The sequence below is a fragment of the Dunckerocampus dactyliophorus genome, chromosome 10 (assembly GCF_027744805.1).
Source record: "Dunckerocampus dactyliophorus isolate RoL2022-P2 chromosome 10, RoL_Ddac_1.1, whole genome shotgun sequence".
Classification (NCBI taxonomy): Eukaryota; Metazoa; Chordata; class Actinopteri; order Syngnathiformes; family Syngnathidae; genus Dunckerocampus; species Dunckerocampus dactyliophorus.
This window is the reverse complement of record NC_072828.1, coordinates 25,155,205-25,179,245: the sequence shown is the minus strand read 5'-3', so window position 1 is coordinate 25,179,245 and position 24,041 is coordinate 25,155,205. Positions and strand designations below refer to the sequence as shown.

The 24,041-nt window shown below is 39.2% G+C and overlaps 2 protein-coding genes across 4 annotated transcripts; one reads left to right on the top strand and one right to left on the bottom strand.

Moving 5' to 3' along the window:
- The first annotated feature begins 1,734 nt into the window (after positions 1–1,734).
- On the top strand, positions 1,735–6,340 carry LOC129188894 (angiopoietin-related protein 4-like). Its single transcript, XM_054790023.1, has 7 exons — positions 1,735–2,176; positions 2,254–2,364; positions 2,446–2,533; positions 3,868–3,981; positions 5,207–5,302; positions 5,390–5,674; positions 5,754–6,340. Exons 1-7 carry the CDS (start codon positions 1,751–1,753, stop codon positions 5,930–5,932), a joined length of 1,299 nt encoding a protein of 432 aa, XP_054645998.1. The 5' UTR covers positions 1,735–1,750; the 3' UTR covers positions 5,933–6,340.
- A 2,202-nt stretch (positions 6,341–8,542) lies between these two features.
- On the bottom strand, positions 8,543–23,425 carry LOC129188893 (dipeptidyl peptidase 9-like). 3 transcript variants are annotated; one of them, XM_054790021.1, is made up of 21 exons: positions 23,277–23,345; positions 21,731–21,927; positions 21,506–21,596; positions 21,148–21,392; positions 20,824–20,936; positions 18,726–18,899; positions 18,445–18,613; positions 18,254–18,364; positions 18,032–18,160; positions 16,855–16,916; positions 16,687–16,787; positions 16,367–16,553; positions 16,115–16,274; positions 15,847–15,926; positions 14,705–14,875; positions 14,290–14,425; positions 14,003–14,148; positions 13,706–13,852; positions 13,408–13,560; positions 13,179–13,321; positions 8,543–9,592 (listed from the first exon to the last, which is right to left on the bottom strand). In XM_054790021.1, exons 3-21 carry the CDS (start codon positions 21,559–21,561, stop codon positions 9,244–9,246), a joined length of 2,832 nt encoding a protein of 943 aa, XP_054645996.1. In that variant the 5' UTR covers positions 21,562–21,596; positions 21,731–21,927; positions 23,277–23,345; the 3' UTR covers positions 8,543–9,243. The 3 variants fall into 3 exon arrangements, with proteins under 3 accessions (XP_054645996.1, XP_054645995.1, XP_054645997.1); XM_054790022.1 differs by lacking the exon at positions 21,731–21,927 and adding an exon at positions 11,947–12,058 and having other exon boundaries at positions 9,355–9,592; positions 23,277–23,425; XM_054790020.1 differs by lacking the exon at positions 21,731–21,927 and having other exon boundaries at positions 8,557–9,592; positions 23,277–23,425.
- Positions 23,426–24,041: the final 616 nt, after the last annotated feature.

Here is a 24,041-nt window from a genome sequence, read left to right as displayed (position 1 = left end):
GCTGAGGCGCTGTAGTACTCGCCTCAGCCTGAAGGGGTGAGGGCATGCGTGAGCTGGGGGGTGCTTGTCACTGCCATCCTTCCATAGAGAGGAAAGCCAGCTTTTTTCTTTTTTTTTTGACAGGTCAAATGCATTAAAGACACGTTTGTGCTCTGCTGAGTGAATGGATACATTTGATAGCCAAGATGTAAACTATCAAAGCGTTTCCTGGAGGATATGTTGATGTACAGGTAAAAGGTTAAAAACTACTACTGTGTTCATAGTGTTCCTCTATGTTTAGAAAGCTGAACATTTTTTTTGTGTTTTGTTAAAAAAAGAAGGTTTAACTGGCTTACCACGTGTGTGTTTCAGTGATTTGCACAGCATCTGTACTGTGTCTGCAAACCACGTGACTTGTGTGTGCGTGTGTCCTCATGTGCATGCGATTGTTTTGGATTTTGATGAGTTCGTAAGAAGCCCTGCGGGATGAACTTTCCCCTACTTCTCACAAGGATGCATTCCCGATTCATGCTAGAAAACCAGCAACGACTGATCAACCCACCCCCACACCTACCTACACAAGTTCCCATCTACTAACAAATTGTTATGTTTTGATAAAGAGATGAATAAACTTTACAGTACAATCTAATATCATCGCTTATTGCAACATAATGCAAAAAAGGTTGGAAGTTTTACAGTGAACATTAGACACTGGATTCATAATATTTTGATAAACAGTGGAACCTTGGTTAGCGTCATTAATTGGTTCCAGAAGGTCCGACTCTAACCGAAACATACACTTTTTTCCCAGAAGAAATAACATAACACGTTTTTATAGTTTTACACGCAGAAAACACTTTGAAATGCATAAAAATCAGGAATGAAAGGGATAAATGAACATTTTACGCCAATTATTTTACGCCAATTTATTTTTTTGCATGTTTGTCACACTTAAATGTTTCAGATCATCAAACACATTTAAATATTAGTCAATGACAACACAACTGAACAAAAAATGCAGTTTTTAAATGAAAGTTTTTATTATTAAGGGATGAAACAAATCCAAACCTACATGACCCCGTGTGAAAAAGTGATTGCCCCCTATTTACTGTAAGTTAACTGGGATTATTTGAGATCTATCAGGCTGGAAAAGGTTATAAAGCCATTTCTAAAGCTTTGGGACTCCAGCGAACCACAGTGAGAGCCATTATCCATAAATGGCGAAAACATGGAACAGTGGTGAACCTTCCCAGGAGTGGCCGGCCAACCAAAATGACCCCAAGAGCGCAGTGACAATCATCCAAGAAGTCACAAAAGACCCCACAACAACATCCAAAGAACTGCATATATGTACTGTATACACTGTATATATAGAGAAAGAGACTTTAACAGACCGTCACTTTGCAGGCTTCACAGGTTTTACTTACCGTGTGCGTGTTTCAATGATTTCATGATTTGCAGAGCCATCTGTATGATAATCTAATAGTGTTTTAAAAAAAGAAATACTATAACGTATTGAAACAAGAAAAATGCTTGACATTTTTTTGGAATTCTTTTAACATCCCAGTGTCTCTGCCAGAAATTCAGAGCTTTCATTGCATCATCATACAACTGGTGGCCATGATGAATTGCTCCACGCCCCAACCTCCCTCTGTGCCCACCTCCAAACCCCTCCTCCGGCCAATCAGCAGAGCCCTCAGCTGCAGCGCTCAGCTATAAAGTCTTCCCAACAGAAACCAAGAGCAGCACTGAAAATCCAAAGAGACCAAAGATGAAAATGCCTCAGCTTGTCCTCCTCCTCCTCGTGCTGATGAATGCAGCAGCAGGCTTCCCTGTGGACAGAAGGGACAAGCAAGCCTCCTGGGACGACGTCAACGTGGTGGCTCACGGCTTGCTGCAGCTGGGCCAAGGTCTGAAGGAGCACGTCGACAAGACCAAAGTCCAGATGAGGGACATCACCGGCAAACTGAAAGCCTTCAACAGCACCATAACTGCACTTGAGAGAAAGCAGCAGGAGAAAGATGACGGCCTCAAGGTGGAAACCACTGAGGTGAAGGCCAAGGTGGAGGAGGTGATGAAGCAGAACAAGGACATCCACTCCCGCATGGACAGACTTGAGGAGAAAATGGAGGAAGCGCTTCAAGTGACACCTAACGCCAGCTTCAGAGATGCCAACTCAGCGATGCCATTTATTCAGGTGAGAAAAGCCTTGATTGATGACAGACGACAGGAAGAAAACAAATCATCCCAACTGTCAAAAACGTGCGTTTGCAGAGAGTCCTGGCTGCTCAGAACAGACGTATTGACCAGCTGGTGGACAAGATCAGGCAGCAACAAGACAAGCTGGAGAAGCATAGCTTACACCTGCAGGCGCTGCAGGACAAGGTGAGTAAAAGTGTGTCTCTGCCGATGCCTTCGCACCATCAACCTTCTCCAAAAAAAATGACAAGAGTGCCATTCCTCCAGGTTGCAAGCAAGAGGGTAAAATTCCACAGGCGGAGGGATGAGGAGACCACTCTGCGGGGCGACGCGGCACCAAGTGACACCAAAAATGGTACGTTATCAAACCACTGTGAAAGTCTTTTTCAGGTGGTGATACACCTTGCACTAACAATATCTACTCTGCACCAGTGCGCACCTTTGACAGTGTGATAAAGGTTGTGGATGAGAAATGAAACAATTGAAGGATGCAGGGGGGTCACTTTGATACATTTTATGCATTGAAGATGCGAAAAGGTGCATCTCAATACATTTGAATACCATGTTAACCAATAGTTTACAATATTGAAATTTTTGAGAATTTTATGATACTGAATTTGAGGTTTTTATTAGCTGGAAGCTGTAATCATCAAAATTATTAGGAAATACATTCTGGAAATATTTCACTCTGTTTGTAGTGAACCTATAGAACAGGGGTGTCCAAAGTGTGGCCCCTGGCTGTTTTTTTTTTTATTGACACACGGGACATTCTAAAAATGCAATTAACAAGAAAACAGCAAAAATGCAAAAAACAGCTGTAATTTTATGAGAATAAAGTCTAAATATTATGAGATAAAATAGTCGATAAGATAAAATAGATAAAATAGTCGTTTTAGAGGGGGGAAAAAGGTATTTTATGAGAATAAAGTCATAATATTATTAATTCAATTTTTAGAACCAAGTTGAAATACTTAGAAAAAAAATGTCAAATGAAGTTGCAAATTTAGGAAAATTAGGTTGGGGAAAAGTTGATATTAACAAAATAAAGTAATAATATTATGAGAATAAAATTGTCATCTTACGAGAAAAAAACACGTAATTTTATGAGAATAAAGACATACAATTTTGAGGAAAAAACACAATTTCTTGAAGCATGCAGTTGAAATATTAAAGAAAAAAGTTGTTATTGTCTAAAGTCGTAATATTATGAGAAACAAAACAAAGAATGAAAATTTTCAAAAATGTGGTTGGGGAAAAGTTATAATATTAGAGCATAAAGTCATAATATGATGACAAAAAAGTTGTAATTTTATGAGAATGGAGTCATAATATTCAGAGGAACAAACATGTAATATGCTATACTGGAGAATATAAGAGCGATCACGTTTTGAAATGAATCCCTGAAATAAATTAACTTTTATCAAAACATCCACATTTGTGTTACAGGTAACAAAGCAAATTGAGCCCCTGGGCCACAATTTGCCCATCCCTGATTTAAAGTGACAAGGTTAAAGAAAAAATTGACTTTGCTCCTGAGAGAATAAAAGTTGCCTTGTTGGCAGTGCTGTTTGCAGACGGTCCAAAGATCAGGAAAATGAGAGTATTGGCTTGACAGCACATCCACTCTTATCTTTCACACTGTCGACAACTTGCATCCTCTGATCAGAGTGTTTGTGTTGTTTTGCTCAGGCGTAGGCCGAGATTGCCACGACCTATTTGTCCACGGGCAGCGAGCCAGCGGCATCTACACCATCCAACCGCTCAACTCGCAGCCGTTCAACGTCCTCTGTGAAATCACCTCAGGTGAGTCGAGAAGGAACCTTATACAGTAATCCCTCGTTTATTGCGGTCAATTGATTCCAAATCCGACTGTGATAAGTGAATTTGAATATTTTTGTCACCTTTGTGCCTTCTAAATACGTTTTTTAACATGATTAGAGGCCTCTACAGTAGACATGAAACAACACCCCTCTAGTCAACTTTACACTAGTGTTACCCAATATAGTAAGTTTACAAGATAAATAAGACTCGTGCTCGTGCATGTTGCTAGAAATGTGTTCCCTTGGGGAGCTGAGTGGCAAGCGGACGACAAGTGACATCGGGGGTTCAGAGTTGAATTTTAGCTTGGGTGTTCCGCTGATGAAGTCTGCTGTTTTAGCGTTTGTCATCGAACATTACTGACATCGAGTGACCAGTGTAGAATGCTACTTCTCATCAACATCTTTGAACGTGTCCTCTGAATGCTTTATATTTGTATTTTAGTTCATTTAGCCATTATAGTGCTTGAAATTGATTAATTTAAGCAAGAAATGTCAAATTTGTTTCAATATGCATTTAGGGATGAGCCTTTTTGCCGAGTACAAGCATGAAACGAGTACAGCTCGTCATTATCCAAAATCGTGATGAAGGGAAATCCTCAGTGGGTAGCTACTTACAATATGTATTCACTCTTCACGTTCTGTGATTGGCCAATCACACACAGCGACCGCCCCTCCCTAGACAGACTCCCTACAGCCAGAGGACTGTGCAGTGCATTTGACAAGACAGAGCTGTAAACTTCGGTCACTGTCGGTGTTTTTTTTCATCTGCTTGCTTCTAATTTGGCTGGAAAACTGCTCGTAGTTCTGAATGCGGTGCTTTTGAGGAAACTACTGTGAACACGTCTGACAGATGATTTCACTTACACACATATGCAGTACATATATAGCTGAATAATAAACAATAAATAGAGCAACTTCTGATCAATCCAGTATTTCATACTTAAAATAATGTACCGATTTAAGCCCCACCCATTTTCGGTGAAAAAACAACACCCACGTCCGGCTTATGCCCCGCCCACTCTGAGTACAGATACGGATACAGATAGTGATGTACTAACATTATCCAACCACTAAACAAGCATGATTTATGAATATATTTTTGAAAAACCGTGCTAGTGAAGCACCAAAATTTTAACCATGAAGTGGTGCGGGATGCCTGTATCCTGTGTTGACTTTAGAATGACAAACATTTTTTTTTACCTTCACAGAGGGTGGATGGACCATCATCCAGAAGCGTCTTGATGGATCCCAGAGCTTTAATCATCTTTGGGAGAGCTATAAAAAAGGATTCGGGAGCCTAAACGGTAAGGACAAACTTTGAATTACATCAGAAATTTATGTCACAAAACTCCCGTGAGAAAATTGAATTGAATTCAGTTGTCCTCCCTCAGGTGAATTCTGGTTGGGCTTGGACAACATTCACGCAATCGCCCAACAAGGCCAGTACCTACTACAGGTGGAACTCTCCGATTGGGCGGGGCAGATGCAAGCGACTCGTTATCAATTCCGACTTGATGGAGAGGAGGAGAAGTATGCTCTCCACCTGGAACAGGAGTCTACATCAGGAGCTGGGGAGGAAGAAAGCATCCTGACAGGCGCCTCAGGTCTTCCCTTCTCCACAGTCGACAGCGACAACGACCTCGCTGCCGACGCCAACTGTGCCGAGCTTCACTCAGGTACGCTCATCATCTAATGTGTTTGCGTGGAGCGTGACACGACACACGCATTCTAAACCACCAGGTCATTTTCTTGTAGGAGGTTGGTGGTTCAGCGGCTGCGGCGCATCAAACCTTAACGGCAAATACCCCAGAAGGCTCGGCCTGGTCAAGAGGTCGCAGCCGAGGAGGATGTTTTGGGTGAACACAAGGGGAGAAAACAATCCACTGAGGACAACCCTTCTGAAGCTTGCACCCACGTCCATAAACCAACAATAAAGTCTCAAGCACGAGGCGCAATTAAATACTGGGAAAAAAAGCTGCCAAAGTTAAACCTGCACATTTATTATGTATTTATTTATTTATAAAGCTGTATATTATTCTCTTCAATAGTTTAATGCTGCAAATATATTATTTGTAAGAAATGAATGAAAATAAAGTTCTTTAAATAAATAACACACAAAAAGGAATACATAAGGCACATTTAGATTCGTAGATTTCGTTTTTTGTGTGTTATTTATTATTTATTTTTTTGTCATTGTTGGTTGATTTATTATGTTTTGGATATGTGTGTATTTTTTTATGGGGAAAAAAAAGAAGCAATGTTAAAGGATAAGATAATATGTAATCCATGTTAAGCTCATTGCAATAAAGTAACAAAAAAAGAAAATAAAGTTCTTTAAGTTATGTCTGTGGCCTTGTACACGTGACAACAAGTAAAAACCATTACAAAGAAAGGCATATTAAAAAAAAAAAAAAAAGTAGTGTGTGAGTCATAAACGAGTCGTTCAAAACGCACAAGTTAAAAAAACAGTTAAGGTGCCATTAATGGTGCAACTGTTACATTACACAAATGCAGTCTCAAACCAACTCTCCTTTCCCCTTCCTGCCCAAGCTGCATCGTGGGTGCTCAGCTAAGCCCCCTCAGCTAAGCCCCCGTTCACACGTGAATGCTCCTGGGTTTGGCGAGTTGAAAAAAAGTTGAAAAAACAAACAAACAAACAAGTAAACAAGTCAGTCAATAGTTGGGGTATCAGAAGACACTCAGTTCACGAGACGAGACAATACACGAGATTGGTTAAACGAGAACAAAACGAGACGAGATCTTAACACTACTTTTAAGAAAAACACAATGAAAAAATATGACAATATATTGCAATGTACTCATTTAATTTCTACTATGTTACACTCTTCTGCACTCTATGTGCATGCTAGCGGCCCCGCCTCCACCCACGGAGACAAAGAGATTATAACTGAAAAAAGTGCTCACTCCGTTCATGCCGTTGTTCTATGGAACAATAGTCCCAAGATGCTGTAAGCAATGCACAGAGTGATCCCTCTTCCTGCCTGTTTGGAGGCGAGAGACAAGGAAAACAGACATGCATGCACAAGGTAAAATACTGAGGCCGGCAAAATTAAAGACACACAGAAACACGTGACAACAAAACTTTAGAAGAAAAGGCACTGGCGCATAAGGTCCATCATCCATCCTCCGCTTGTCGTGCTCGTCTCGACCGACAACGAAGTGGAATTACTTGTACAAGTTACTTTGTAGGAGAAGACAATAGAATTTCAGGAGAATGTCGACTGGGAGTCGAAAAATTCAGATAATATGTTGGATTTTCGGCAGCAGTACACAACCGCTCACTACTGGCGACGTCATCATTCTCAGAACGTAGTGTTTTGCTTGTCCACGTGGCAACGACAAGCGGCGTTGTCAGATTTTCCCACCCTGGAAGCCATTTCCAAACACTTCCATTTCAGGGCACCCAGAACAGCGTCGTCGTGTGAATGAAAGGCTGAAACTATAAAATACTTTGCTGTTTCACCCTGACAACATTCCCTATGGATAGGCCCGAAGACTCGAGTTTCACTGACTCTCAGGTAATTGACAAAGGCACGAGTTTGGCTCGCCGAGCATCTACACCTCAACTGTTGAATTCAGCTGGTCCTTTTCATGTCATGTCTTGTTGACTGACTGTTCTGGTATCATAGCGTCTTATTATTCTCTCTTCTGCATGGGACAACTCTATAAAATGTATTTCTGTGGTAAAAATAGGACTGCAGTATTTTTGTTCCGACACAACAACAGTATTTGGTCACAGGTATGTATCACACTGGTATTTTGTAGGCTATTTCCACTTAACCCGGGGTGGCCAAAGTTTTGCCACCGAAAAACCTAAAAGGATGTGTGGGTGCTCTTTAATACATTTTGCACATTAAAGATGCTAAAAGCAATCCAGTGTAAAGCAATATATGATAAACTATTTGAACAAGGTTTAGCTTTGTGTTATAGGTGATAAATCAAATGAGTGGAATACAGTGGAATCTTGTTTGTTGTTAATTTGTTCCAAAGGGTCTGACAAAAACCAAAACGTATGAAAACCAAATTAATTTTTCCCATAGGAAATCATGTAAATGCAATTCATTTGTTCCCTAATATATATATAAAAATTTTTTTTATAGAGAACAATTATAGTTTTACATGCAGAAAACAAAGCAAAATAATTACAAATGCTGAATAGATAGAACTTATTGTTGATGTGAATTTCAATCGGCCACGCAGACACCAGTTTCGTACTTTGCCATGAGTTCTATCCTGAATTCAATAGTGTTTCTCACCTCGCAACTTTCTATGGCCCCGTGGCGGGTTATTTAGCAGCCGCACTCAATAAAAAAATGTACGGCCATTAAGTCAGCGACGTGTAGGGTGCTTTGTTTGAGAACTCGATTCCACGGAATGACACAATACAGGGAAAACACTACTTTGTTACGTGCTATATTGTACGAAATCAACGGCAAAAATTTTACTAAAATTGAATCATACAAAAGCTAGCGCGTACGAAAGCAGACGGTTGACTATATCTAATATATCTCATTAAATAAAGAAGAAATTGCATTTTTAGAATATGCCAAGGACTAATTAAAAATGAGCTTTGGACATCTCTGATTTTCTTTTCCCAAAAATAACACTGCATTAAAAGGACAGAAACAATGACAAAAAAATATTTTGACATGTATTATTTTTTGTAACACTCTTACATGTGCACATATTTTATAGCTTTATTTAAACATTCAGCAAAATATTTTGAAAAAAACCATCTGGAGTTTAGTATAAATCCCCATAATAACAAAGCCAGTGAATGTATTTACAGTTTATGGGCATCAGGCACAAATACAAAGCAATATAAAGCAATTATTTTAAAAAGTGGCACGTGTTTTACACACACTGCATGTTACATGTGACACATATGTGTCTTTTATGATTCAATCGCCTGTGAAATAATCTTAGGCAATACAGTAATGATTTTAAACAATAACAAAAACTACTGCCGGGTTACAATATGGTTATGGAAATTGATTAAAATATCATAGATGTTCCTACTGACCAATAACAGGACAGAGGTAAAGGACTCATGTATCTTCCATTTCCATTTACTTCTCAACTGCACTGTAACATCCACTTTAAAGAACGTCAAACAACAAATGGGGGACAAATGTGTTATCCTTTCACCAATTAGTTGGTTTGCTGATAAGTGTTTTTGAAATTTTAACTGAAAAATCTATCGATATTTATTTGCATGACATATTTATATAATACCTACTAAAAGTTGGATATAGGAACAAAAAAAAGAAAACCAAGACACTGCAGAAGACTGCAGACACAATGTAAACGATGCATCTTTGCCAATGGTTGAGACATTAAATAAAGGACAAATGACCAGCTCACCAAATCCATATAATGGAAGAACAAACCAGAATGCAAAGCAGTCGCCCCCTGGTGGAAACTCCGCAAAGTGAAAATTGCGCAGGCAGAAGTCAAGGGTGCTTGTAGAGAGAGGCCTATCAGAGGTTCTGCTGGAGGAAGTGGAGCAGTGTGATCTCGTAGTGTTCTCCAGACTCTGGACACCTAATGCTGTGTCGTTCATTGGGATACACCTAAAAACCAAAAAAATATTTTAAAAAGTAATATTACCACCATTAAATAATGTTTTTTGATGACTAGTGCATTTTACAACACCAATACCTTTTGTTATGATATAATCTGATCCACCACTCTCATACAAATAACAATTTTATAACTGATATTATGAATGCAAAGTAATTATTTTAAGTAGTGTGACGACTGTCCTTTGGGTTTTACAGACTATTTTGCCAAGTATCAGTCCGATGTTTGATGTGTTAGTCAGCAAATGAGCAGACTTGTACATAGTTCCCATGTTGGGTTGAATATAATATTCAGTCAAGTTTGTTTATGGCTTTGCAATATTTTCTTGAATTCAGTACAAATCCCACTCAGTTCCGATCTGCCTTCCAACAAAGGCCAAACTAAAGTAAGTGCAGTGTGCCTTCCTTCACCACAGCTTCGACTGCCGCGGCGATTTTGGGGGGATAAATTCACAATTTCACCGATTTTTTCAACCGCTAGTGCGTTTCAGCAGAAAAAGATGTGGCTCCGGAGGAGGATGCCCTCAGAAGAGCTGTAAATGTAAAACATAGTTCATTGATACTGCACAATGAATTTATCATCATCATCCTCACTCATACCTTTACCGGTGAGTCCTCATCATGGATTTAAAATATCTGTATTTTTATTCCATTATGTCATGTACAGGTGGTTCTCGGTTTACAAACGACTTCCGTACCTAGACTGTGATTTGAGTCAAGTTTTAGTTTAAGTCGGAACTTAAACGTAAATTAACTCCTATGTCACTCATTGTGTACATAGAACACATGAAGGACATACAAAATAGAGTAATAACTTTTATCCCTGTGGTTGTCTTGCCTTTTTAAATTATTGTTGCAGGCTGGTCTTAAAGGATAACCTCCGCTTCACCTCCTACATCTCCTTGTAACAGCACACAGAACCTAGTATTCATTAGCATTCAATATTATTTATCCTTAACTCATTCAATCCCAGCGTTTTTTCAAAAGGCAACCCCTTCAGTTTCAGTACTGGCCATTTTAGACGATTCTGACTCATTTTCAAGGCACACAGAATATTGTGTTCTATGGCTATATAAACATGGCACCTACCAAAAGAAAGAATAGACCCCTGTCTTTCATCAGAAAAAAAGGTTTGTTTCTACCTTTTTCCGTTCTTTAGTAATCAGCCGTAGAACACAGGTAAGTTTCAGGAAAATATCAGTTGCCGACCAGAAAAGGGAGAAAACTAGCTTTTTTTGAAAATATACATTTGAAGCATAACTTTCACTTTGACACAAATATTTTTTGCTTTTGTGACAGCTCAAAAGCATCGCTCAAATATCTAAACAACTATACCAACATAAACAACAAAAAAAGGGTTGTTTTACATCTAAATAACAATGTATTTACAAATATAGCATAACATGAACTATTTACAATTTTCACATTTGGAACTGAACTACGTGTGTGTGTGTGTGTGTGTGTGTGTGTGTGTTAAAATTCCCCTACAATGCATAATTTTTTTTCCCGTGTGGTACGCAATGTAACAACTGCCTTTATGCACGGGCTTCCTCTTCCTGTCGTGTGTTTCTCCTTACTCTCATGAAGCACTTCTGACACCTAGTGGCCGGTTTTATGGCATTAAAATTGCTCTCAAGCCTAATCCATTGGTGAGTAGTTGAATCATCACCTGCGCTAGCCTCGTGCGCAAAAAAAATTTAAACGACGTGTAAATACGTTGTTGGGATCTACGTCTTTGGTATTGAATCAGTTAATAGTGGTTACGACAGTCGAGCGGTTGCAACCAAAAGAGCGACCAATATTGGTGGGTGTTTCTCTTCTCTTGGGGCTTTTTATGATGTTCATTTTTGACTTTCATGGTGATGGCTTTCCTTTTATTTAGCGCACCGCCACTTGGGAGATAAAATGAAGTGCAAAAAGTTAACTACTAGGTGATATTATTCTTCCTCAGCGACACTGCATTCTTGCCAACTGCCATGTAACTAGTTGTCGAACGAGTCTCGTATTTATGTATCAAAATTAATTAAATCGTTTTTAATTAAATTAAATTAATTAAATAGTAATTAATTAATAGTTTAATTAATTTATGGAACCACGTTCGTAACCACGAAACACGGCACCTCGTAAATCGAGGACCACCTGTACTTTACATTTTCGTTTATGTTGATGCTTTCGTTTACCTTAAATGCGCTTAAAACCATTTTTCCGAGGGGTTATAAAGGCTGAAACTCGTCTTTAATGTGGGTGGTAGCTATTTCATGGATTTTCACAGATCTCTGGTGGTTCTGGAATGAAACTTCCGCGATGGAGGAGGGAACACTGTCCATTTAAGACAACTCTCCTACCTGAAGGCTGTATGGTTTCCCCGCCCGGATAAGTTGGGACACTAGGAAGTTGGTGTGAAAAAAGTGCACATTCTCATCTAGAAACCCATGCAGGATCAGCAGCCTGTTTGGTCTGTGGGGATTAACAGCAAGAAGTGATGTTTTATACATGCATCGCTCTAGAACAGTGGTGTCCAAAGTGTGGCCCGGGAGCCATTTGCGGCCTGTGCTTGGTTATTATTGGCCCGCGGCACATTCTAAAAATATAATTTAACAAAAAAACTCACAAAACAAAATACAACAGCAGCTAAAATGGAAATATCAGCAGTAATTTTACAACAATAAAGTAAAAATAAAACATAAAAAAGATGTATTCTAACAAGAAAAAGTTTACATTTTACGAGAACAATGTGGAAAATGAGGAAAACATTTTAGTAGCATAAAGTTGAAATATTAAAGAAATACGTTATTTTTTAAAGTCATAATATTATGCAAAGCAAACAATGAATAAAATTGTAATTTTGGGGAAAATTGTGTTGCGGCAAAAGTTAGAATGTAACAAGAATAAAGTCAAAATATTGTGGAATAAAGTACGAGAAGAAAATTTACAAGAACAAAGTTGAAAACCCAGCAGAAATAATAAAAAAAAAAACAGCTGTAATTTTATGGGAATAAAGTCTTGAAGATAAATAATAAGTCGTATTCTATCGAGAAAAAAATGTCGCAATTTTACGAGACTAAACTAGTAGTATTATTATTATACTAGCGTTGTGTTTAAATATTTAATAGTTGTAATGTTGAAAGAAACAAAGCAAAATAAAAATTAGGTTGGGGGGAAGTTATAATATTATGGGAATAAGGTGAAACTATGGGAATAAAGTCATAATATTAAGAGAAGAAAATTTACGAAGAAAGCTGAACTATTTGGAAACTTAAAAAATAAAACAAAAGCCAAAATGGGCAAAAAAGAGGAAAGACCTAAATTCATACGAATAATAGGCTGTTTTATCATTATCACAATGCAGTTTTTTTCTTGAAATATATTAAATGTTTTAGCATATCTCCACGTTGGTTTACAAAATATTGAAGTGGCCCTTGCATCCTTTCATTTGTCAGTATGTGGCCCTTGATGGAAAAGGTTTGAACACCACTGCTCTAAAAAGAAATCTGAATGATAGTGATAGCAGAAACTAATAACATGTTTGCAGCAAAGATTTGTGAGTGTATGTGTATGCTGAAATGACAGCTCTTACTCATTGGGGAACTTGTTGACATGCAGTGCAACAGAGCAGGCCTCGTAGCCCTTTTGGTTGTTTTCGGGGGTGTCCAAGTATCGCTCCGTGTAACCAGTGTCATAAGCCATCCACAAAGTCACTGGCGCACCTGCGATGGCAACCTGAATGAACCATAACAATATTCTCTTCATCTAATCTTTAGTAGCGAGTGAAAATTCAACAGTTTCTGCAAAAACATAGTATTTACCTTGAAGATATCGGGTCTATGAATGAGTCCCATGAGTGAGAGGAAGCCTCCATATGACCACCCATGAATGGCAACTCGATTCAAGTCCACAAACTTGTACTTGTCTGCTACGTAGTGTAAACCTTCCACCTGGTCTTCGATCTCCACCTGACCCTGAAAACAAGATAATACACCGTACAGTAGATGGATGCTTTGATGGCACAGTCTCTGTGTACAGAGATACATGTGTGCACCAACAAGGAAAAGCAAGCAAAAATAACTGACAGGTTGCCTGTAATTGAAGGAGCCAGCTAAATACCATTTTGTCCTTCACAGCTCCTTCAAACTTGAGTCCTCGCTGACAGGAGCCCCGCCCATCGATGATGAGCACAGCGTAACCAAGGGTTGCCAGTATGCTTAGCTGCTGGTACTTCACACCTTTATACGAGTTATTGACCAACTGGACCTGGCAGAAAAGGAATATGTCTCTGATAAAACACAAGCAAAGCGCATTCAACTGTCCATCGTCCCACAGTAAACACGCAACAGGTTCTTGAATAAATGATGACAATAATCAAGATACAAACAATTTGAAATTAGAATAATGAGCTCAAACCTGAGGGCCACCGTAGACAAAGACAACAGTGGGATATTTCCTCCCTGGGACCAAGTTGTCTGGTTTGTACAGGAGGCCATAAATCTGGAAGCCAGACTTCCCTAAGAAGCTGAAGATCTCAGGATGAGTGTAGTTGGGTGGGAAGCCTGTAAGTAAAAGTGGATGTATAGGAGAATGTCACTGTAACATACATAATAGAAAGTGTGTTAAACAAAACAGTACATGCTGACATGGAGAGAAAACATGCATATTTCATATATCATAAGTAATATTTATTATTTTAGTACCAGAGGGCTCCATCAGACTTGCCCAGAACTCAGGCTCCTTGTGCAGTGGGTTGTCATCAGTGGTATTCAATTTGTAGACATGCACACAGGGTGTGCTGGTCAGGCTGCTGTAGTGGCTCACAAACATGTCAAATGTCTGTGCAAATGGACAAAAGGGAGACTTAAAACACAAATGAAAGCTGTTTACACCGCCACGCTCATCACTCTGCATTTTGATGAAATCAGAGGACAAACTGACGAAATTACATTCTGTGCTAATATGGTGTCTGTGAATAACGTTTAGTATGTGCACCATGCTACAGTACCAGATGGAAAGAAGTGGAAGAAAAATAACCACACTTCATTGTGAGAGGAAAGGATGATTCATTCTGCAACGCAGCGTTATGCCTCTAGGAGCATGTGTGTGCGTACGTACATGGCTCACAGAGCAGCTGTGGGAGAAACCAGGCTTGGTGAGTCGCACAATTTCTCCCGGAGACTCGTAGCTCACGACATACAAGTGATGCTCCAGAGGTGAGTCTTTGGTTCCCTGGAAGTATACGAGCTTTTCTCTCTCATCCACCCAAATCTGAGGATTGGATGACCGCTGCAGCAAAAACAAACAGTACAACATGAAATAGAGGTCATCAGGATCTCAATTACTTTTTCTTTTGTATTATTATTATCTTTATTAAGCCTAGGCCTGTCAAAATACCAAATTTTGCTGGACGATAACTGTCCTACAAATTAGGATATTATTGTCATTGATGTAATAATACACTACTCACAAAAGTTAGGGGTATGCACAACTGTGATGCAAGAGAACAGCAAGTTGTGCATTATGAGTTATGTATTGAACATGTTGGAGATGTGCATGCAAAATTAGACAAGCTCAAATTAAGTTCACCTGTAAAGGTTATACTGTAGTATATTTTAGGTTCATCCTGAAATGAATCTGAAATATCCCTTACTTCTTATGAGTAGTATAAAAAAATATTACATGCAAAATACTTCAATTTCTCAAGAATATGAGAATGTCAAGAGCTTTTAAATAAAATCAATTCAACAACACAATAAACAAACAAAAAACAACAAAAAGAAAATGGACTCTCACGCTCCTTTAGCTAAAATTGCACTTAAATAAAAATCACAATCATAATATTTCTGATTTTCCCTCAGTGTCACTTTGATTATTGCTGAATACTGACAAATAGTATTGACAGTATTATTGACAGAAATAACCTGGAAATACTCTGAAGTTGACATTGTGTGTCAATGCAGACGCAGCTCATTTGCATATAACTTACATTACATAAATCATATACACTTCCTTGATTCACTTTTAGCAACATTGTGTGTGGAATACGCCGTGTTTGTTTAATGAAGTGTAACGTGTTAGCAGAGTTTGGTCGAAGTACATTTGGGATGCGGCAAAATGCATTTGGTGCACAATGAGGTCTTAGTACTTTGGGAATCCCAGCAGTTGAAATGTAACACAAGGACCACCTGTATTTAGCAAATGAATACATTTTCATGACTGCTTAATTTACACCACACAAAACCATATATATACACAACCTTTGCGCCTTGAGTGGCCAACACCTCCCACTCTCCAATGGTTAGTGCCACCTCCTCCTTGATTGGACACTTGAAATTATCTGGAGAAAGCATGCAAAACCAACATAGAACGCAATTCTTGGTTACATGGACAAAACATGTGTAAGCCTGTAGCACAAAGTAGATCTTAACCAAGTACACAAACTGTGGGAGACATAATCAACATGGTGTTCATTTAAATTTAGATGTACAGTATCTACAGTATATACACTTGCCATGAATAGTATACCTTCAGAGTGTGTGTAGCCTTTGTTCCAGTTGTAACTGCCGCGCTCTAACAGTGCGGTGACCTTGTACAGGTGGCAAAACCCTGTTTTGGACTCGTTTACTGTGATGAATGTAAACTCCTCATCACTGCTTTGGATGAATGGATGGAAGATATCATGGACCTAAAACAACACACATAATACATGACTTCCTTTCCATATTACCCACGTACACATGTGATTTTGATGGAAGTCCATGCATTCCATTTACAAACATTAATCCAGATGTCACTGGTCTGTTGGTAAATGATGAGTGGGTGAACAGTGTCTCCCAGACTCTCAAGGCACTGCACACGCTCAGGCCCAGTGGTCTTCTCCTGGTTCACAGGGATGAAAAGCAAAGGAGGCAAAAGGACCAACTTGAGATGCTGTTGGCGTCGGTCCATCATGGCTGCCCATGCACTGACAGAGGAGACAAAGTGTCAGCATATGATCTTGAGTATGTTTAGTGTTCTCTTCAGTATTTTGGAGCACCAGTTCATAGCAGGGACTACATAATCACAAGTACGTTACACTTTTATGTGAAGAAACTCACTATCGTCCATCTTTAGTCCACCCAGCTCTAGTGATGTATTCGGCACCCGGGAACAAAGTGGCGAAGGGCACAGGCAACTCTTTTTCCTGCGTGCTGACAATCTGGTGGGAAACAAAAGATTGATGAAAATAAAAACCATCCAGACTTCTGAAACGAGTGAGGACTCACTTTGCCAAGATTATCAGTCTTGATTTGAAGTAATTTCAGGGTAATTGCAGGATTCTTGCTGCCTGGAAATAAACAGTTTTAACTGCAGCAGAGAGTAGTTGCGCCTCCGTGTGGGAAAATTGGTGAATTACAGTTTCATTAAAACCTTTTCACAAAACAATCAAATTGACTAAGAGAGAGGTGTCCAAAGTGCGGCCAGCGATCATTTTTGTAATTGACCTGTGCCATGTTCTAAAAATACAATTACAAAAAAAAAAAGAGAACAGCAAAAATGGTGAAGAAATGAAAAAAAAAATGCTTAATGAAAGGAGAAAAAGTTGAAATGTTGATTCTAAAAGCTGACATGCAGGGTTTTTTCTTTAAAAAATACATAACTTGTTGGATGGATTTGTTTCAGCCTTTTGTGCAAAATGACACATAAAAATGGCCCCCACATCCTTTGATTTTTCAGTATGGGGCCCTTGGTGGAAAGTTTGGACACCCCTGGACTAAGAGATACAGTTTTAGATGTTGATGAGCTCTCAGTTACTGTATAAAAACCAAAGAACTTTTAAAAAGACATTCCAAATAAGAATGTTGTTCTGTACAGTGGCAAAAAGCAGCAACATCTAAACGCTCCAAGCACAGAAATGATCCAAAAACACACAAACACGCAACAGAAAAACACTGCAGGATCAAAATTAAATGCCAGAGAATAATTCTGCAAATGCCAACACACATACAAACCCCAAAACAGTTTCATGAGAGAAATGCAGCAAGTTCACAAAACAAAACAGAAGTTAGCTGGCAGTTAAAATATTATGTTTTCAGCCTTGAGAGACTGATATCTGACTGATAGGTCTGGTGCCCCCGGTAACCTGGCTAACTTCCTGGTACCCTGACTAACTTCTGTTTTGTTCCGTAAACTTGTGAACTATTTCTTTCATGGAGTTGTTTTTGGGGTTTTGTGTGTGTTTGTGTGGCATTTGCAGCATTTATATTTGATCCTGCAGCATTTTCCCATTGCATTTGTTTTATTGGTGTTTGTGTGTGTTTTCGGATTTAGATCATTTCTGTGCCATTTGCCCCTGTTGGTCACTATAGTGCTGCACAGAGAGAAAAACAAAAAGACGAGAGCCCACAGGAAGAAAGAATTTAACAGTAAGTCAACCTAAAACTGAAAGCTTTTACAAAGTACCTGCACGTGGATATCGGTACACATCGGTGTTGCACTCCTCCAGAGCTGGAGATGGAACGTGGATGACGTCAACCTCAGACTCATCAACTTCCTCATACAGAATCTGCATTGCTTTTCCACCATCTGACTCTGGGATGGGAATATAAACAAACAGTAAAAAGCCAAACAGAGTTTGAATTGCAACAAATTAACAAAGACATCATGCATATGCAGATTACTCACCATCCTGTGCAATTGGGGACCACCAGTATGCCGTGAAACGATTAAATTCTTCTTGAGTGACAAAAGAGGCAACACCAGCTGTTTTGGCATCCTCATTTGGTTTAGCACTCCCTAAAAGGTCATTTCCAACACATGAAACACATGAAATGTACAGTTGCAGAAGTGCAATACTGCAAGACTGAATTTCTGACCTTTATGGCAAAAGGTGAGCCTTTTTTCTTCACTCGTCTTGATGTTGGTCACCCAAATGTCATTATTGTGGATAAAGCTGATAACGTCGTCATCAGCGGGGCAGATTTTGGCATCCATGCGCGTGCCTGAACACTGGCTCCTTATCTCAAAAGGATCCATGGGAATCTTCTGCGTAGACACAAAACTGAAATCTTTGAACATGTGTAACCTTGTTTGATTACGGTAAAGGTAATCGATGAGATACTGTCTGAAAATATGATTTTACAATTTTGGAACTCACGTTGGCATCATTATTCAAACCATCAAAGCACCAGTACAGACTATTGTTGGCCTGGAACAGAAAGAGGCCCCTGGATGGGTGGTAGTCATAGGATGTGATGCCAGACACCCCCAAGCGCTTCCTCTCTCGCAGAAGCTCCTCCTCCCGAGAGATGGTCTTGTTGCAAGGGCTGGTCTGGGATCAGTAGTTAGAGGAAACACAAGTGATAGAAAACAATGCAAAGAAAAAAAATGACATGTTAAGGGTTCTGATAAATTAGCCGTCATGCTCAATGTCTTCATTGTGCAGGCATTGCTATACAGTGTTCCCTCGCTACAATGCGAGATTCACTTTCGTAGATTTTTTGTTCTGCGATCTAGCTGCTAGCGAGCGATCATACATGCTGAATGAAGGCAGAAGTTACGTGGCTGGAAGATGCCTAGAATACCGTAAATGAATCTTTGGATCATGGAAGACAACAAGGAGGAATATGTTTTAACAAGAATACAAAAACGCTACAGCCTAACGGTGCCAGGACAAGCCACAATCAGAGAAGTGAATACGCGTGAGTCACTTAATTTCTTGTATTGAATCTCGTAAGTTCATCATTTGAGAGTGTTTAAACAAGAGAGAAATGTGATCAAATGTCTCAGAAAAGTGTATCAAGTGTATGGTGACGGGTTTTAGAGCCTTAAAACATATATAATAATTGTACAAAAATATAGTTGGATACTTCACGGATTTCACTTATTGCAGGCTATTTTGGGAACCTATCCCCTGCGATAAACGCGGGAACACTGTAATAGATTGCTGGCAGTGACTATGAAAGGATCTGTGGCCGGTGGGCAACAAACAGTATGACAGGAGTAAATTCATAAATGTCAATAATCGACGCTGACGGAACAAAAAGACGGAAAATGAAAGTGCCGCCAAGACAGTTTATAGTGCTGCACCTAAGCGTAAGACGCTACCAGAATGGCTGAGCCTAAACTCCGACTCGCACTCGCTGGATTTAAAGCGAGCATCTGGGAGCACTTTGGCTTTCACGTAGTTGAAGGTAAAAATGAGCTGGACAAGAGCCAGACAATATGCAAGCTTTGTCATGCAAGCGTAAAATATTTTGGGATAAACGACAAATATGAGAAACCACATAGCACGTTTCCACCTGAACCAGGAGGAAGAAAAGCCAGCTGAAGTTGCTGCCAACCAGAGAACCATCGAGCAGGTGATAACTAATTTCCACCCAACTCGCAAAAGGCGAAGCGAATCACAAAGTCAATCGCAATTTTTAGTGTGAAGGATTTGCGGCTGTGTTCGACTGTTGAGAAGCAGGGCATTTGCGCTTTCTTGTGCACTTTGGAACCCAGATACGACGTCACAGCGCAATGTTATTTCACTGACGCTGCAAATGTGAATAAGAGCAGCCTAGTTTTTTGGGTTATTCATGATATACTGACGTCTGCAAGCATTATTCTTGTATGAGAGCTGCTGGTACAGAAATCTATATTTTGTATGAAAGCTGTTTTTGACTTTGCTATACAGCAAAAATCTTATTTTGTCAAAGATTCTATGCTCAGGATTTTAGTTTTAATTCCGAAGTCTGTTATTTATTTGTGAATAATGGAAGATTTTTATGTTGGTTACTCAGAATATGCTGGAGTTTGTGAATTTTTACATATGCTGCTACTGATGCAGTTTACTTTTCCTGCTGGTTCTGTGCAATGGGAAATACTGTATGTTGGTAGATGTAACCTTCCAATTATTCAAAGATAATGGAAGTAAATTAATCTGCTTCATGTTTACATTAATTGTGGATCATTACAAATATGGTTTGTTGTACACAGTGAGTAAAAATAAATTATATACAGAAAAACATTATGCATTAAAAAACTGACAAACTGTTGATCACTTAAAAAGATACATCAATAATCATTTTATAATCACATCGCAGGCCTCTGAATCATAATCGCATCGAATCGTGAGGTGGCCAGAAATTCCCACCCCTAAACACTATACGGACAAAAGTCTCGGGACACAGCTCTTGATTAAGTATAGTGTCCCAATATGTTTACGAAAGAATGAAATATTCCTAAAGTATTCAAGAAGCAAGCATGCACACCTTAAAGTGATCCAGAATATGCTTCCATGACAAAATAAGAAGGGCTTCTTTGCGTATCTTCCTGGGAATGTCGGAGTAGAGTAATGAGTTTTCCCTCCTGGGGTATGGCATGCCTACAGTCAGAGACAAGGGTTCAAACAATGACAGTGACTGTAAATTCAAGTAGCTGAATCCGCAGCAAACCACACTGAGAGCACCTAAACAGTCAGGCACATTTATGTTTTAACTCTTTAGAGCAACCTGGCATGCCATCACTCCTGCTTGAGAAGGACCAATCATTTCAACAATGTTATGACAGCCCAGCTTTTTGTCCATCCAGATTACCAAGGAAGTAGATGCGGTGGGAATGTGGACTGGCCTCGTCCTTCTGTACAAAGTGGAATTCATGTGGTGCCTTGCTGACGAGCAAGCTCGTGTTCTTGCGGCTCCCGTGAATGATTTTTCGCAGATCTGCCCACGTGTGCTTTTGCACCTGGAAGGGGGCTGAATTCACATCCTCCATCTCCACCACTTCTGTGCTCTCAGAGAGCTCGTCCAACACCGGCATGCCTGCCAGCGCCTCTCTGATGCTGCAAACACACACAGTTGCACTCAAAATTATTTTTAAACTTTGTGGTTTGCAGTACACCAACAAAACCAAAACAATTAAAATTGACTTTTGGTATTAAAAATGATTCCAAACCTGTCCTGGTTGTATTCTTTCTTGTCTTCAGTTTTCAGCCTCTTGACAAGGTGCATAAACCATTCGATAGCCTTGAACCAGTCTTGGCTCCCTGAAGAACAGACAGTTCATCAATGGAAAGGAGGCTGTCGTCAACTCAGCAAAAATAATCAGCATGACAAGAACCTGATCTAACTGAAAAAATAAACATTGATTGGGGAGAATAACACCCTAAACTAAGCTCACATGCTATCGACAGGTAAACTGTTGCTGTTACTGGGATGATGGGCCCGTTCAGAAAAGATATCCGTATGCTGCTTCATCGTGGAGCTGCGGCTCTTCATCCAACCACTGCCAGAAGTCCCGCAGGTTGATCCTACCAAAGAGTCTCACTGCGTGTGACTGCTGCATGACGCAGACACTTCGACGTCTGTGTCAGTATGCTGGAAAATGTCACATGCCCATGCCACATTTTACTAAGGCCTGTATACTGCAAGCTGTTTCGTTGCCTGGATCTACAAGTTCCATTCAAGGTCATTCCCAGAACAAACAATTGATGTGTGATCAGATCTGCCAAAAAAAAAAAAGCCTAAAAAATGGCAATGACTGTCCTGGAGGTCAAACTTAGACCTATAAACGTAAAAGACTTGAAAAGTGCTCCAAAGTGTATCATTGATGACGTTTCACACTTGTTCGGTGGTCCTTGAATGCACCAGTGTTGTGCTGTGATTGTACTAGATGACTCCGATTCCATCTATTCCTCGGTCATCTTACATGATCATTAATTAGTAGGGCGTACATATATATTTTATAATTTAAATGTGTTTAAAGTGTGTGAGACATATTTAGGGCTTAAACCTGGATTGTGGGTCGAGTGAACAATGGCAATTCAAGAGAGAAGGGGAGGGTTCCGGAGCTGTTGTTATAGTTGCATTGTATATATACTGTTGTATTTATATATTATTAAACTGTTCACAAATATGTTTGTTGAAAATAAATATTTGTGCTTTGTTTGCCGAAATTCTTTGTCTTGTGTTTTATTCAGGTTAAAATGATCAACAAATGAAAGGGTAACAAGTATCAGTAATACTGGGCCTGTACTCACTTGGTATCGGATACCAAAATTAGCAGTATGCCCATCCGGACTGACCGGCGGCTGGATGCCATCTTTAGCGAAAAGAGCAACATTGCGATGCATCACGGGACATGTAGTTCGCGGTCACTGTGACGCAGCAAAGACAATATTTTTTTTAGATATTTATATTGTTTGCAAACGTTTGTGTGCCCAATAACGAATCAAAAGGGAGTATGTACAAAGTACAGTATTTACAGTTATCATTACTAAACATAGACTAACAGTTGCTTTCAAATACAGGGTTTTGTAAATCTTTACAGTTCTGTGTAAAGTAGAAACGCTAGCTATTTCTTCAACCCGTTTATTTGATGCTGCTTCATAGTATTTATAAGGTTGTTTCGAGCCAGCCAAGAAACTTCTTGTTGTAATTTCAATTACCTGACACGGCCTACATAGCAAAATACGCCAAAGAGTGGTAAATGGCTCCCAAAACAATGTTTCGTTTTTAAAGTGTTCGCACTTGGCATAAACTCGTGGTCTGGTGGTGGCGTCGCTTTAGTGTGCATGTCTCAACAACATATGCTAACATGCTAATCTACCAAAACACGACTTTGAGAAGACATTTTTAAAAGTGAACCAAATTCTGGTTTTGCTCTCACACACTCCGAAGACTACTACTCCTACTCCTACTGCTCCTACTCCTAATACTATACTTACTCGACGTTGTCGTGTTACAGGTTGACGTCTACTACTGACGTCTGAAGAATTCACCCGAACACTCTATAAGCAAAATAAAGCAGGAAGTTCATACTGGAAGTGGACAGATTGATCCGAATATCGATATTGTCGATAATAGCTCAGTAGCGGTCATAGATCGATACTAGCGTGATGTGATCGATATTTAAAGCGCGAGAATGGTATTTGCTTATGCTCAGTTGTATGTAATGAAAATGGAATGGCAGTAGCGATTATTTTGTTGACATTGTTACATGTTCTTATAGTGTTGTATTCAATTGTGTTAAATTGTTGTTAGTGTGATGATACAAATATTGTTTCCCTAAAATCTTTTGTCCTGTGTTTTGTTCCGTTTATAATCATGAAATCAAATTTAAACGCAAAAATCATTCAAAGGTCTTCAAAAACGTCCACGTAAACAGTATCTGTATCGTCGATACTGACCCTGCATTTACTTGGTAACTGATCAATAACGACATTTGCATCACCCACCTCAATGGTTTATATCAAGGGTGTCCAAATTTTGAGATTTTTAAAAGGGATTTAAAAAATGTATATACACTGTGTATATATACTGTGTGTGTGTGTGTGTGTGTGTGTATATATATATATATATATATATATATATATATATACACACACACATACACATTTAAGCCTTTTTACAAATCCAAACATATGTATGTATATATAATTACATGTATAATTATATATAATACAAGATTTTTTTGCTATTAAAATAAATAT

Excerpts from the sequence above, each read along its gene's own strand:
- LOC129188894 (XM_054790023.1), top strand. The coding sequence starts at position 1,751 with ATGAAAATGCCTCAGCTTGTCCTCCTCCTCCTCGTGCTGATGAATGCA. Across the intron at positions 2,177-2,253 it reads CAGCGATGCCATTTATTCAG|AGAGTCCTGGCTGCTCAGAA; the intron begins GTGAGAAAAGCC and ends GTGCGTTTGCAG. Across the intron at positions 5,675-5,753 it reads CTGTGCCGAGCTTCACTCAG|GAGGTTGGTGGTTCAGCGGC; the intron begins GTACGCTCATCA and ends ATTTTCTTGTAG.
- LOC129188893 (XM_054790020.1), bottom strand. The coding sequence starts at position 21,561 with ATGCACCTTGTCAAGAGGCTGAAAACTGAAGACAAGAAAGAATACAAC. Across the intron at positions 21,393-21,505 it reads AAAGAATACAACCAGGACAG|CATCAGAGAGGCGCTGGCAG; the intron begins GTTTGGAATCAT and ends GTGTGTTTGCAG. Across the intron at positions 18,900-20,823 it reads ATATTCTGGATCACTTTAAG|ACCAGCCCTTGCAACAAGAC; the intron begins GTGTGCATGCTT and ends TACTGATCCCAG.